General features: G+C 44.7%; 2 protein-coding genes and 1 long non-coding RNA gene across 48 annotated transcripts in view; 1 reads left to right on the top strand and 2 right to left on the bottom strand.

Annotated features, from left to right (window-relative positions):
- Nucleotides 1–14,771, bottom strand: part of LOC127912428 (proteoglycan 4-like) — a 288,599-nt gene that overhangs the window by 22,216 nt on the left and 251,612 nt on the right. The gene's annotated exons all lie outside the window — the stretch shown is intronic.
- The window catches only part of LOC118378016 (solute carrier organic anion transporter family member 4A1-like), an 83,690-nt gene that overhangs the window by 5,706 nt on the left and 63,213 nt on the right, over nucleotides 1–14,771 (bottom strand). For 10 of the 13 annotated variants that reach the window (XR_008082547.1, XR_008082548.1, XR_008082549.1 and 7 more), the window contains 3 exons: nucleotides 12,465–12,529; nucleotides 11,990–12,138; nucleotides 11,641–11,813 (listed from right to left, as the gene is read on the bottom strand). Coding sequence is in view for 5 of the 13 variants with exons in the window: in XM_052481607.1 (XP_052337567.1) it covers nucleotides 11,641–11,813; nucleotides 11,990–12,138; nucleotides 12,465–12,529 (387 nt within the window). In the remaining 8 variants the exon portion in view is untranslated. Of the gene's footprint in view, nucleotides 1–10,510; nucleotides 11,814–11,989; nucleotides 12,139–12,464; nucleotides 12,530–14,771 lie in introns of those variants that run through there. The other 3 variants (XM_052481611.1, XM_052481610.1, XR_008082554.1) reach the window with 3 other exon arrangements.
- LOC127912429 (uncharacterized) lies at nucleotides 180–4,255 on the top strand. Of its 34 annotated transcripts, XR_008082592.1 has the most exons (6): nucleotides 180–1,257; nucleotides 1,381–1,751; nucleotides 1,793–2,245; nucleotides 2,410–2,450; nucleotides 2,492–2,532; nucleotides 2,574–4,255. It is a non-coding gene; the product is annotated as an uncharacterized LOC127912429 (long non-coding RNA). The 34 variants fall into 34 exon arrangements; XR_008082588.1 differs by lacking the exon at nucleotides 2,410–2,450 and having other exon boundaries at nucleotides 1,793–2,163; nucleotides 2,205–2,286; nucleotides 2,492–4,255; XR_008082585.1 differs by lacking the exon at nucleotides 2,574–4,255 and having other exon boundaries at nucleotides 2,369–2,450; nucleotides 2,492–2,567.

The raw sequence follows: 14,771 nt of genomic DNA, 5'->3' as shown, positions 1-14,771 counted from the left end.
GTGTGTGTGTGTGTCTGTGTGTGTGTCTGTGTGTGTGTGTGTCTGTCTGTGTGTGTGTGTGTCTGTGTGTGTGTGTGTGTCTGTCTGTGTGTTTGTGTGTGTGTCTGTGTGTGTGTGTGTGTGTGTGTGTGTGTCTGTGTGTTTGAGGAAGAGAGAGATACAGGGAGTGAGAGAAGACATATAATTTGCTTGGTTATGTGTGTGTCCATGTGATACATGCAAGTGATTTTGAAGTGGGCAGACATGCAATGATTTGAAATGCTAATTTTTAAAAACTGAAACAAAACAAATGATAGCGTTGTTCACCTGTTGTTTTAAAAAAAAAACATCTTAAGAAACATTTCAATAAAAGTCATATATGTTTCTATTTCATTTACAAAAGTACCAAAACAAAACCCATAAGACTAGATTTACAGAAGGGCTAGTGAGTGAAGAGACACAACAGTAAGACTAGGAAGGTTTAAGGTTACACACACTATCACGTGGCGGTAAAGTCCATGGAAGGATCAGGTGGGAGAACAAAGGAGAGAAGATTTGGAGTCCATCAAAAATGAATACATATAAAACATAAAAAACATGATGAATGTAAATTGCCAACACAAGTTCTAAAGTGTCATGTTATCAAAAAATATACTGTCAAGTGTTCTAGAACAGGGCAATTTGAGAGGGGATTGTTTGGTCAGGGAAAACTAATTCTGAATAATCAGCTACATCCTCTACTTCAGGGCTGTCCAACTCTCTTCCTGGAGATCTACAGTCCAGTAGGTTCAGTCCAACCCTCTTCCTGGAGATCTACTGTCCAGTAGGTTCAGTCCAACCCTCTTCCTGGAGATCTACTGTCCAGTAGGTTCAGTCCAACCCTCTTCCTGGAGATCTACTGTCCAGTAGGTTCAGTCCAACCCTCTTCCTGGAGATCTACTGTCCAGTAGGTTCAGTCCAACCCTCTTCCTGGAGATCTACTGTCCAGTAGGTTCAGTCCAACCCTCTTCCTGGAGATCTACTGTCCAGTAGGTTCAGTCCAACCCTCTTCCTGGAGATCTACTGTCCAGTAGGTTCAGTCCAACCCTCTTCCTGGAGATCAACTGTCCAGTAGGTTCAGTACAACACTCTTCCTGGAGATCTACTGTCCAGTAGGTTCAGTCCAACCCTCTTCCTGGAGATCAACTGTCCAGTAGGTTCAGTACAACCCTCTTCCTGGAGATCTACTGTCCAGTAGGTTCAGTCCAACCCTCTTCCTGGAGATCTACTGTCCAGTAGGTTCAGTTCAACCCTCTTCCTGGAGATCTACTGTCCAGTAGGTTCAGTCCAACCCTCTTCCTGGAGATCTACTGTCCAGTAGTTTCAGTCCAACCCTCTTCCTGGAGATCTACTGTCCAGTAGGTTCAGTCCAACCCTCTTCCTGGAGATCTACTGTCCAGTAGGTTCAGTCCAACCCTCTTCCTGGAGATCTACTGTCCAGTAGGTTCATTCCAACCCTCTTCCTGGAGATCTACTGTCCAGTAGGTTCAGTCCAACCCTTTTCCTGGAGATCTACTGTCCAGTAGGTTCAGTCCAACCCTTTTCCTGGAGATCTACTGTCCAGTAGGTTCAGTCCAACCCTTTTCCTGGAGATCTACTGTCCAGTAGGTTCAGTCCAACCCTCTTCCTGGAGATCTACTGTCCTGTAGGTTTTCAGTCCAACCCTCTTCCTGGAGATCTACTGTCCAGTAGGTTCAGTCCAACCCTCTTCCTGGAGATCTACTGTCCAGTAGGTTCAGTCCAACCCTCTTCCTGGAGATCTACTGTCCAGTAGATTCAGTACAACCCTCTTCCTGGAGATCTACTGTCCAGTAGGTTCAGTCCAACCCTCTCCCTGGAGATCTACTGTCCTGTAGGTTTTCAGTCCAACCCTTTTCCTGGAGATCTACTGTCCAGTAGGTTCAGTCCAACCCTCTTCCTGGAGATCTACTGTCCAGTAGGTTCAGTACAACCCTCTTCCTGGAGATCTACTGTCCAGTAGGTTCAGTCCAACCCTCTTCCTGGAGATCTACTGTCCAGTAGGTTCAGTCCAACCCTCTTCCTGGAGATCTACTGTCCAGTAGGTTCAGTCCAACCCTCTTCCTGGAGATCTACTGTCCAGTAGGTTCAGTCCAACCCTCTTCCTGGAGATCTACTGTCCAGTAGGTTCAGTACAACCCTCTTCCTGGAGATCTACTGTCCAGTAGGTTCAGTCCAACCCTTTTCCTGGAGATCTACTGTCCAGTAGGTTCATTCCAACCCTCTTCCTGGAGATCTACTGTCCAGTAGGTTCAGTCCAACCCTCTTCCTGGAGATCTACTGTCCAGTAGGTTCAGTCCAACCCTCTTCCTGGAGATCTACTGTCCAGTAGGTTCAGTCCAACCCTCTTCCTGGAGATCTACTGTCCAGTAGGTTCAGTCCAACCCTTTTCCTGGAGATCTACTGTCCAGTAGGTTCAGTCCAACCCTCTTCCTGGAGATCTACTGTCCAGTAGGTTCAGTCCAACCCTTTTCCTGGAGATCTACTGTCCAGTAGGTTCAGTACAACCCTCTTCCTGGAGATGCACTGTCCAGTAGGTTCAGTCCAACCCTCTTCCTGGAGATCTACTGTCCTGTAGGTTTTCAGTCCTACCCTAATTTAGCATATCTGATTCAGCTAGTTAAGATCTTGTTGAGCAGCTAATAAGTAGAATCAGGTGTGTTAAATTAGGGTTGGACTGAAAACCCACAGGACGGTAGATCTCCAGGAAGAGGGATGAACTGAAAACCTACAGGACAGTAGATCTCCAGGAAGAGGGATGAACTGAAAACCTACAGGACAGTAGATCGCCAGGAAGAGGGTTGGGCAGCCCTGCTCTACTGCATATACAAAGATGTCTGGAACAATACCAAATCATGTGAAAACAATCAAATTAAATGAATACATGAACAAAAGTGCTGTTAATTTCTATCATAAATTATCTGGAAAAATAAGATCCCAAAACAGAAAACGGATTGGGGCAATGATACTTGGCACACTTGAAGGTTTGGAGAAGAGGCCTGTTGTCTTATCTTTATACTACAACTCATTTATTTTGTGCATTGACCCTAGCTGTTAATTACAACCAGCATACACTGCCAGCATAACACTTGTATAATACCATTGTCTACGTTATTGTGCTGATTAGGTCTTAAAGTGCAGTTATGTGTCTTGATATCGCTTTATGATATCTGACTAGTTGAAGGACACGTGAACAGGATGATATCACACCATGGATCTGTCTAGTCCAGGAGTGGACAACTCCAGTCCTCTAGAGCCTGATTGGTGTCACAATTATGCCCCAGCCCCAAGCTAACACACCTGACTCCAATAATCACCTAATCATGATCTCCAGTTTAGAATGCAATGTGATTAATCAGCTGTGTGTGTTAGGGATGGAGAAGAAGTGTGACACCAATCAGGCCCTGGAGGACTGGAGTTGTCCACCCCTGGACATACAGTATATAGGTATAATAACAGTAAGTACCTTTAAATACTTGTGGTCTATAGTTTATATTATGATATGAAAATGATGTGCCGTAACTGTGTTAGTGCAAGTCAACAGGGTTGTTTTACGAGTGGTAAACGCCTCTTTCTTTCATCCCTCAATATAAGGAATGGTTCATACTGATGGTATGACATTCACTATAGATACTGTCCCATGTCCCATACTATAGATACTGCTCCATGTCCCATACTATAGATACTGCTCCATGTCCCATACTATAGATACTGTCCCATGTCCCATACTATAGATACTGTCCCATACTATAGATACTGTCCCATGTCCCATACTATAGATACTGTCCCATGTCCCATACTATAGATACTGTCCCATACTATAGATACTGTCCCATACTATAGATACTGTCGCATATTATAGATACTGTCCCATACTATAGATACTACTATCCATGTCCCATACTATAGATACTGTCCCATACTATAGATACTGTCCCATACTATAGATACTGTCCCATACTATAGATACTGTCCCATACTATAGATACTGTCCCATACTATAGATACTGTCCCATGTCCCATACTATAGATACTGTCCCATACTATAGATACTGTCCCATACTATAGATACTGATACTGCATACTATAGATACTGTCCCATACTATAGATACTGCTCCATGTCCCATACTATAGATACTGTCCCATACTATAGATACTGTCCCATGTCCCATACTATAGATACTGTCCCATACTATATATACTGTCCCATGTCCCATACTATAGATGCTGTCCCATACTACTATATACTGTCCCATGTCCCATACTATAGATACTGTCCCATACTATAGATACTGTCCCATGTCCCATACTATAGATACTGTCCCATGTCCCATACTATAGATACTGCCCCATGTCCCATACTATAGATACTGTCCCATGTCCCATACTATAGATACTGTCCCATACTATAAATACTGTCCCATGTCCCATACTATAGATACTGTCCCATACTATAGATACTGTCCCATGTCCCATACTATAGATACTGTCCCATACTATAGATACTGTCCCATGTCCCATACTATAGATACTGTCCCATGTCCCATACTATAGATACTGTCGCATGTCCCATACTATAGATACTGTCCCATGTCCCATACTATAGATACTGTCCCATGTCCCATACTATAGATACTGTCCCATGTCCCATACTATAGATACTGTCCCATACTATAGATACTGTCCCATGTCCCATACTATAGATACTGTCGCATGTCCCATACTATAGATACTGTCCCATGTCCCATACTATAGATACTGTCCCATGTCCCATACTATAGATACTGTCCCATGTCCCATACTATAGATACTGTCCCATGTCCCATACTATAGATACTGTCCCATGTCCCATACTATAGATACTGTCCCATACTATAGACACTGTCCCATACTATAGATACTGTCCCATGTCCCATACTATAGATACTGTCCCATACTATAGATACTGTCGCATGTCCCATACTATAGATACTGCCGCATGTCCCATACTATAGATACTGTCCCATGTCCCATACTATAGATACTGTTGCATGTCCCATACTATAGATACTGTCGCATGTCCCATACTATAGATACTCTTCCATGTCCCATACTATAAATATCTGTCCCATGTCCAATACTATAGATACTGTCCCATGTCCCATACTATAGATACTGTCATGTCCCATACATGTCCCATACTATAGATACTGTCCCATGTCCCATACTATAGATACTGTCCCATACTATAGATACTGTCCCATGTCCCATACTATAGATACTGTCCCATGTCCCATACTATAGATACTGTCCCATGTCCCATACTATAGATACTGTCCCATGTCCCATACTATAGATACTGTCGCATGTCCCATACTATAGATACTGTCCCATGTCCCATACTATAGATACTGTCCCATGTCCCATACTATAAATACTGTCCCATGTCCCATACTATAGATACTGTCCCATGTCCCATACTATAGATACTGTCCCATGTCCCATACTATAGATACTGTCCCATACTATAGATACTGGCCCATGTCCCATACTATAGATACTGTCCCATACTATAAATATATGTCCCATACTATAGATACTGTCCCATGTCCCATGTCCCATACTATAGATACTGTCCCATGTCCCATACTATAGATACTGCTCCATGTCCCATACTATAGATACTGTCCCATACTATAGATACTGTCCCATGTCCCATACTATAGATACTGCTCCATGTCCCATACTATAGATACTGCATACTATAGATGTCCCATACTATATATACTGTCACATGTCCCATACTATAGATACTGTCCCATGTCCCATACTATAGATACTGTCCCATGTCCCATACTATAGATACTGTCCCATGTCCCATACTATAGATACTGTCATACATGTCCCATACTATAGATACTGTCCATGTCCCATACTATAGATACTGCTCCATGTCCCATACTATAGATACTGTCCATGTCCCATACTATAGATATGTCGCATGTCCCATACTATAGATACTGTCCCATGTCCCATACTATAGATACTGTCCCATGTCCCATACTATAGATACTGTCCCATGTCCCATACTATAGATACTGTCCCATGTCCCATACTATAGATACTGTCGCATGTCCCATACTATAGATACTGTCGCATGTCCCATACTATAGATACTGCTCCATGTCCCATACTATAGATACTGTCCCATGTCCCATACTATAGATACTGCTCCATGTCCCATACTATAGATACTGTTCCATGTCCCATACTATAGATACTGTCGCATGTCCCATACTATAGATACTGTCTATAGCATGTCCCATACTATAGATACTGCTCCATGTCCCATACTATAGATACTGTCCCATGTCCCATACTATAGATACTGTCCCATGTCCCATACTATAGATACTGTCGCATGTCCCATACTATAGATACTGTCGCATGTCCCATACTATAGATACTCTTCCATGTCCCATACTATAAATATCTGTCCCATGTCCAATACTATAGATACTGTCCCATATCCCATACTATAAATATATGTCCCATGTCCAATACTATAGATACTTTCCCATGTCTCATACTATAAATATATGTCCCATGTCCAATACTATAGATACTGCACGCATGTCCCATACTATAGATACTGTCCCATGTCCCATACTATAGATACTGCTCCATGTCCCATACTATAGATACTGTCACATGTCCCATACTATAAATACTATAGTCCCATGTCCCATACTATAGATACTATAGATCGCATGTCCCATACTATAAATATATGTCCCTATAGATATGTCCCATACTATAGATACTGTCTTCCATGTCCCATACTATAGATATATGTCCCATGTCCAATACTATAGATACTGCTGTCCCATGTCCCATACTATAGATACTGTACCATGTCCCATACTATAGATACTGACCTCTGTCCCTATAGATACTGTCCCATACTATAGATACTGTCCCATGTCCCATACTATAGATACTGTCCCATGTCCCATACTATAAATATATGTCCCATACTATAGATACTGTCCCACATTATAGATACTGTCCCATGTCCCATACTATAGATACTGTCCCATGTCCCATACTATAAATATATGTCCCATACTATAAATACTGTCCCATACTATAGATACTGTCCCATACTATAGATACTGTCCCATGTCCCATACTATAGATACTGTCCCATGTCCCATACTATAGATACTGTCCCATACTATAAATATGTCCCATACTATAGATACTGTCCCATACTATAGATACTGTCCCATGTCCCATACTATAGATACTGTCCCATGTCCCATACTATAGATATATGTCCCATACTATAGATACTGTCCCATACTATAGATACTGTCCCATAGTATAGATACTGTCCCATGTCCCATACTATAGATACTGTCCCATGTCCCATACTATAAATACTGTCCCATACTATAGATACTGTCCCATGTCCCATACTATAGATACTGTCCCATGTCCCATACTATAGATATATGTCCCATACTATAGATACTGTCCCATACTATAGATACTGTCCCATACTATAGATACTGTCCCATACTATAGATACTGTCCCATACTATAGATATATGTCCCATACTATAGATACTGTCCCATGTCCCATACTATAGATATATGTCCCATACTATAGATACTGTCCCATGTCCCATACTATAGATACTGTCCCATACTATAGATACTGTCCCATGTCCCATACTATAGATACTGTCCCATGTCCCATACTATAGATACTGTCCCATACTATAGATACTGTCCCATACTATAGATACTGTCCCATGTCCCATACTATAGATACTGTCCCATACTATAGATACTGTCCCATGTCCCATACTATAGATACTGTCCCATGTCCCATACTATAGATACTGTCCCATACTATAGATACTGTCCCATACTATAAATACATGTCCCATACTATAGATACTGTCCCATACTATAGATACTGTCCCATGTCCCATACTATAGATACTGTCCCATGTCCCATACTATAAATATATGTCCCATACTATAGATACTGTCCCATACTATAGATACTGTCCCATGTCCCATACTATAAATATATGTCCCATACTATAGATACTGTCCCATACTATAGATACTGTCCCATGTCCCATACTATAGATACTGTCCCATGTCCCATACTATAGATATATGTCCAATACTATAGATACATGTCCCATACTATAGATACTGTCCCATGTCCCATACTATAGATACTGTCCCATGCTATAGATACTGTCCCATACTATAGATACTGTCCCATGTCCCATACTATAGATACTGTCCATACTATAGATATGTCCCATACTATAGATACTGTCCCATGTCCCATACTATAGATACTGTCCCATACTATAGATACTGTCCCATGTCCCATACTATAGATACTGTCCCATACTATAGATACTGTCCCATGTCCCATACTATAGATACTGTCCCATGTCCCATACTATAAATATATGTCCAATACTATAGATACATGTCCCATACTATAAATACTGTCCCATGTCCCATACTATAGATACTGTCCCATACTATAAATATATGTCCCATACTATAGATACTGCCCCATACTATAGATACTGCCCCATACTATAGATACTGTCTCATGCGAGCAGGCCTTTCTAATCGACCTGGCCTGGGTATCCTGGAAGGATATTGACCTCATCCCGTCAGTCGAGGATGCCTGGTCATTCTGTAAAAGTAACTTCCTCACCATTTTAGATAAGCATGCTCCGTTCAAAAAATGCAGAACTAAGAACAGATACAGCCTTTGGTTCACTCCAGACCTAACTGCCCTCGACCAGCACAAAAACATCCTGTGGCGGACTGCAATAGCATCGAATAGTCCCCGCGATATGCAACTGTTCAGGGAAGTCAGGAACCAATACACACAGTCAGTGAGGAAAGCAAAGGCCAGTTTCTTCAGGCAGACATTTGCACCCTGTAGCTCCAACTCCCAAAAGTTCTGGGACACTGTAAAGTCCATGGAGAACAAGAGCACCTCCTCCCAGCTGCCCACTGCACTGAGTCTAGGGAACACGGTCACCACCGATAAATCCATGATTATTGAAAACTTCAACAAGCATTTCTCAACGGCTGGCCATGCCTTCCTCCTGGCTACTCCAACCTCGGCCAACAGCTCCGCCCCCCCGCAGCTACTCGCCCAAGCCTCTGCAGCTTCTCCTTTACCCAAATCCAGATAGCAGATGTTCTGAAAGAGCTGCAAAACCTGGACCTGTACAAATCAGCTGGGCTTGACAATCTGGACCCTCTATTTCTGAAACTATCCGTCGCCATTGTCGCAACCCCTATTACTAGCCTGTTCAACCTCTCTTTCATATCGTCGGAGATCCCCTAGGATTGGAAAGCTGCTGCAGTCATCCCCCTTTTTAAAGGGGGAGACACCCTGGACCCAAACTGTTACAGACCTATATCCATCCTGCCATGTCTATCTAAGGTCTTCGAAAACCAAGTCAACAAACAGGTCACTGACCATCTCGAATCCCACCGTACCTTCTCCGCTATGCAATCTGGTTTCCGAGCCGTCACGGGTGCACCTCAGCCACACTCAAGGTACTAAACGATATCATAACCGCCATCGATAAAAGACAGTACTGTGCAGCCGTCTTCATTGACCTGGCCAAGGCTTTCGAATCTGTCAATCACCATATTCTTATCGGCAGACTCAGTAGCCTCGGTTTTTCTAATGACTGCCTTGCATGGTTCAACAACTACTTTGACAGAGTTCAGTGTGTCAAATCGGAGGGCATGTTGTCCGGTCTTCTGGCAGTCTCTATGTGGGTGCCACAGGGTTCAATTCTCGGGCCGACTCTTTCCTCTGTATATATCAATGATGTTGCTCTTGCTGCGGGCGATTCCCTGATCCACCTCTACGCAGACGACACCATTCTGTATACTTCCGGCCCGTCCTTGGACACTGTGCTATGTAACCTCCAAACGAGCTTCAATGCCATACAGCACTCCTTCCGTGGCCTCCAACTGCTCTTCAACGCAAGTAAAACCAAATGCATGCTTTTCAACCGTTCACTGCCTGCACCCGCATGCCCGACTAGCATCACCACCCTAGATGGTTCCGACCTAGAATATGTGGACATCTAGGTGTCTGGCTAGACTGTAAACTCTCCTTCCAGACTCATATCAAACATCTCCAATCTAAAATCAAATCTAGAGTCGGCTTTCTATTCCGCAACAAAGCCTCCTTCACTCACGCCGCCAAACTTACCCTAGTAAAACTGACTATCCTACCGATCCTCGACTTCGGCGATGTCATCTACAAAATAGCTTCCAATACTCTACTCAGCAAACTGGATGCAGTTTATCACAGTGCCATCCGTTTTGTTACTGAAGCACTAGAACGAATTGCAAAAATCGCTGAAGTTGGAGACTTTTATCTCCCTCACCAACTTTAAACATCTGCTATCTGAGCAGCTAACCGATCGCTGCAGGTGTACATAGTCCATCGGTAAATAGCCCACTCAATTTACCTACCTCATCCCCATACTGTTTATATTTATTTACTTTTCTGCTCTTTTGCACACCAGTATCTCTACCTGCACATGCCCATCTGATCATTTATCACTCCAGTGTTAATCTGCTAAATTGTAATTATTCGCCTACCTCCTCATGCCTTTTGCACACACTGTATATAGACTTTATTTTTTCTACTGTGTCATTGACTTGTTTATTGTGTTATTGACTTGTTTATTGTTTACTCCATGTTATTCCATGTGTAACTCTGTGTTTCTGTCTGTTCACACTGCTATGCTTTATCTTGGCCAGGTCGCAGTTGTAAATGAGAACTTGTTCTCAACTAGCCTACCTGGTTAAATAAAGGTGTTCTCAACTAGCCTACCTGGTTAAATAAAGGTGTTCTCAACTAGCCTACCTGGTTAAATAAAGGTGTTCTCAACTAGCCTACCTGGTTAAATAAAGGTGTTCTCAACTAGCCTACCTGGTTAAATAAAGGTGTTCTCAACTAGCCTACCTGGTTAAATAAAGGTGGAAAAAAATAATAATAAAAAATGTTCCATATCATACTCATTTAAAGCTTCTTTTCAATACGTATTGTAGAAGTTTATTGTTACAGATTTAAATCTAATGTTCCCGTGTTAGCGGAGGCGCGTTCACGGTAAACTCTGTATGTCGTCTCAGTGGGAAATGACCTTCACATTTCTATCGCCTGTAACGTTTCCATGATCCACATTTACTAGATCCCTTCAGGTGTGTCTTTTCAGTGGTTTATATCCCAAAAGCCATCAGGAGACGTTCCTACTTCTCAGAATAACCTCTGACCCTATCTGTGACCCTGGTCACAGTCTTTCATCACATCACACAAACCCCAAGTTCAGTGGGCTGGCAGGGAGGTGATGGAGGGCAAGCCCATGGGATGAAGTTGGGCTCAGTGGGTGGATCAGATATGACTTGCCCTGGAGTGATGTGTCTGTGCGATGGGAGTGGCCATGAGACGGGTGCGGGCTGGCAGTGATTGAGGATGCAGTGGCACGACACACACACACGCGCGGTGAGATGTGGGTGGGGTCTGAAGTCATCATAACCTGGCGTGTACATTGGTGATGATTTTTGGTGGAAGGTCCTTGATGGAGAGGTCCCCCGTCTCTCCCCCGCTATCCCTTGCCCCGTGGTCGGTGCTCTCACAGCTGCTCTGGGGCGACTCTGGAGGGGGCTTGTACAGAACACTGGCCAGCAGGAAGAACATCATGCCGAGAACCTGACGGAGGGAGGGATGGATGAAGAGAGAGAGAGAGAGAATAAGACATGCACTATGGTTAGAGGGAGAATATCATTCTCTCTCAGTTAAACAAACATTTGATATGGTCGTGAGAATGAAGAAAGTCCTTGAACACAATCCTATAACAGAATGAAATAACAGACGCCTTGAGTTACCTTGTAGATGATGCCAGCGATGAGTGTATAGCGGCTCATGGCAGAGTTCTGGTAGAGATAACAGGAGCCCTGCTCTCCACACTGGTCCTGCCACAGCAGGCATGAGATGTCGATCACAGAGCCAAACGCTATCGGGCCTGGGATCCCACCTTCAGGAACAACATCACATTATTTACCTTTTATTTGATTTGAAATTTAAACTGTATTTAACTGGGCAAGTCAGTTTAGAACTAATTCTTATTTGTTGGCCTAAACCGGCCAACGCTGAGCGAATTGTGCGCCGTCCTATGGGACTCCCAATCACGGCTGGTTGTGATACAGCTTGGATTCAAACCAGGGTTTGTATTGACGCCTCTAACACTGAGATGCAGTGTCCTAGACCCCTTGCACCACTCGGGAGCTTGTTGTCGGGACTCTCAAGTTACAAGGACACATTTATCAAATCAAAGCAAATTCAACAAGAGAAATGAAATACCTAGACTTCTCACCACGATCCACTGGATTCCCAGTCCAAAGGACCTCTGGCTGTCTGGGACACACCTGTAGGGGTCGACAGAGAGCACTTCAGATTCACAGTTCACACACTGAGGATACTATCAGACTGTTATAACAGAAATATACCACAGTTCACACACTATTCTTTTGTCTGTCTGCTCCGTACCCACCTGAGAGTAGCAGTGAGGGTTAGGGTATGTACCCACCTGAGAGTAGCAGTGAGGGTTAGGGTATGTACCAACCTGAGGGTAACAGTGAGGGTTAGGGTATGTACCCACCTGAGAGTAGCAGTGAGGGTTAGGGTATGTACCCACCTGAGGGTAGCAGTGAGGGTAAATGTATGTACCCACCTGAGGGTAGCAGTGAGGGTTAGGTATGTACCCACCTGAGGGTAGCAGTGAGGGTTAGGGTATGTACCCACCTGAGGGTAGCAGTGAGGGTTAGGGTATGTACCCACCTGAGGGTAGCAGTGAGGGTTAGGTATGTACCCACCTGAGGGTAGCAGTGAGGGTTAGGGTATGTACCCACCTGAGGGTAGCAGTGAGGGTTAGGGTATGTACCCACCTGAGGGTAGCAGTGAGGGTTAATGTATGTACCCACCTGAGGGTAGCAGTGAGGGTTAGGGTATGTACCCACCTGAGGGTAGCAGTGAGGGTTAGGGTATGTACCCACCTGAGAGTAGCAATGAGGGTTAGGGTATGTACCAACCTGAGAGTAGCAGTGAGGGTTAATGTATGTACCCACCTGAGAGTAGCAGTGAGGGTTAGGTATGTACCCACCTGAGAGTAGCAGTGAGGGTTAGGGTATGTACCCACCTGAGGTAGCAGTGAGGGTTAGGGTATGTACCCACCTGAGGGTAGCAGTGAGGGTTAGGGTATGTACCCACCTGAGGGTAGCAGTGAGGGTTAGGGTATGTACCCACCTGAGGGTAGCAGTGAGGGTTAGGGTATGTACCCACCTGAGGGTAGCAGTGAGGGTTAGGGTATGTACCCACCTGAGGGTAGCAGTGAGGGTTAGGGTATGTACCCACCTGAGAGTAGCAGTGAGGGTTAGGGTATGTACCCACCTGAGGGTAGCAGTGAGGGTTAGGGTATGTACCCACCTGAGGGTAGCAGTGAGGGTTAGGGTATGTACCCACCTGAGAGTAGCAGTGAGGGTTAGGGTATGTACCCACCTGAGAGTAGCAGTGAGGGTTAGGGTATGTACCAACCTGAGGGTAACAGTGAGTGTTAGGGTATGTACCCACCTGAGAGTAGCAGTGAGGGTTAGGGTATGTACCCACCTGAGAGTAGCAGTGAGGGTTAGGGTATGTACCCACCTGAGGGTAGCAGTGAGGGTTAATGTATGTACCCACCTGAGGGTAGCAGTGAGGGTTAGGGTATGTACCCACCTGAGGGGTAGCAGTGAGGGTTAGGGTATGTACCCACCTGAGGGTAGCAGTGAGGGTTAGGGTATCTACCCACCTGAGGGTAGCAGTGAGGGTAAATGTATGTACCCACCTGAGGGTAGCAGTGAGGGTTAGGGTATGTACCCACCTGAGGGTAGCAGTGAGGGTTAGGGTATGTACCCACCTGAGGGTAGCAGTGAGGGTTAGGGTATGTACCCACCTGAGAGTAGCAATGAGGGTTAGGGTATGTACCCACCTGAGGGTAGCAGTGAGGGTTAATGTATGTACCCACCTGAGGGTAGCAGTGAGGGTTAGGGTATGTACCCACCTGAGGGTAGCAGTGAGGGTTAGGGTATGTACCCACCTGAGAGTAGCAATGAGGGTTAGGGTATGTACCAACCTGAGAGTAGCAGTGAGGGTTAATGTATGTACCCACCTGAGAGTAGCAGTGAGGGTTAGGGTATGTACCCACCTGAGAGTAGCAGTGAGGGTTAGGGTATGTACCCACCTGAGAGTAGCAGTGAGGGTTAGGGTATGTACCCACCTGAGGGTAGCAGTGAGGGTTAGGGTATGTACCCACCTGAGGGTAGCAGTGAGGGTTAGGGTATGTACCCACCTGAGGGTAGCAGTGAGGGTTAGGGTATGTACCCACCTGAGGGTAGCAGTGAGGGTTACCTGAGGGTAGCAGTGAGGGTTATGTACCCACCTGAGGGTAGCAGTGAGGGTTAGGGTATGTACCCACCTGAGAGTAGCAGTACCCACCTGAGAGTAGCAGTGAGGGTTAGGGTATGTACCCACCTGAGGGTAGCAGTGAGGGTTAGGGTATGTACCCACCTGAGAGTAGCAGTGAGGGTTAGGGTATGTACCCACCTGAGGGTAGCAGTGAGGGTTAGGGGTATG

This window comes from Oncorhynchus keta, chromosome 27 (genome assembly GCF_023373465.1).
Source record: "Oncorhynchus keta strain PuntledgeMale-10-30-2019 chromosome 27, Oket_V2, whole genome shotgun sequence".
NCBI lineage: Eukaryota > Metazoa > Chordata > Actinopteri > Salmoniformes > Salmonidae > Oncorhynchus > Oncorhynchus keta.
This window is presented reverse-complemented; position numbering and strand designations above follow the sequence as displayed.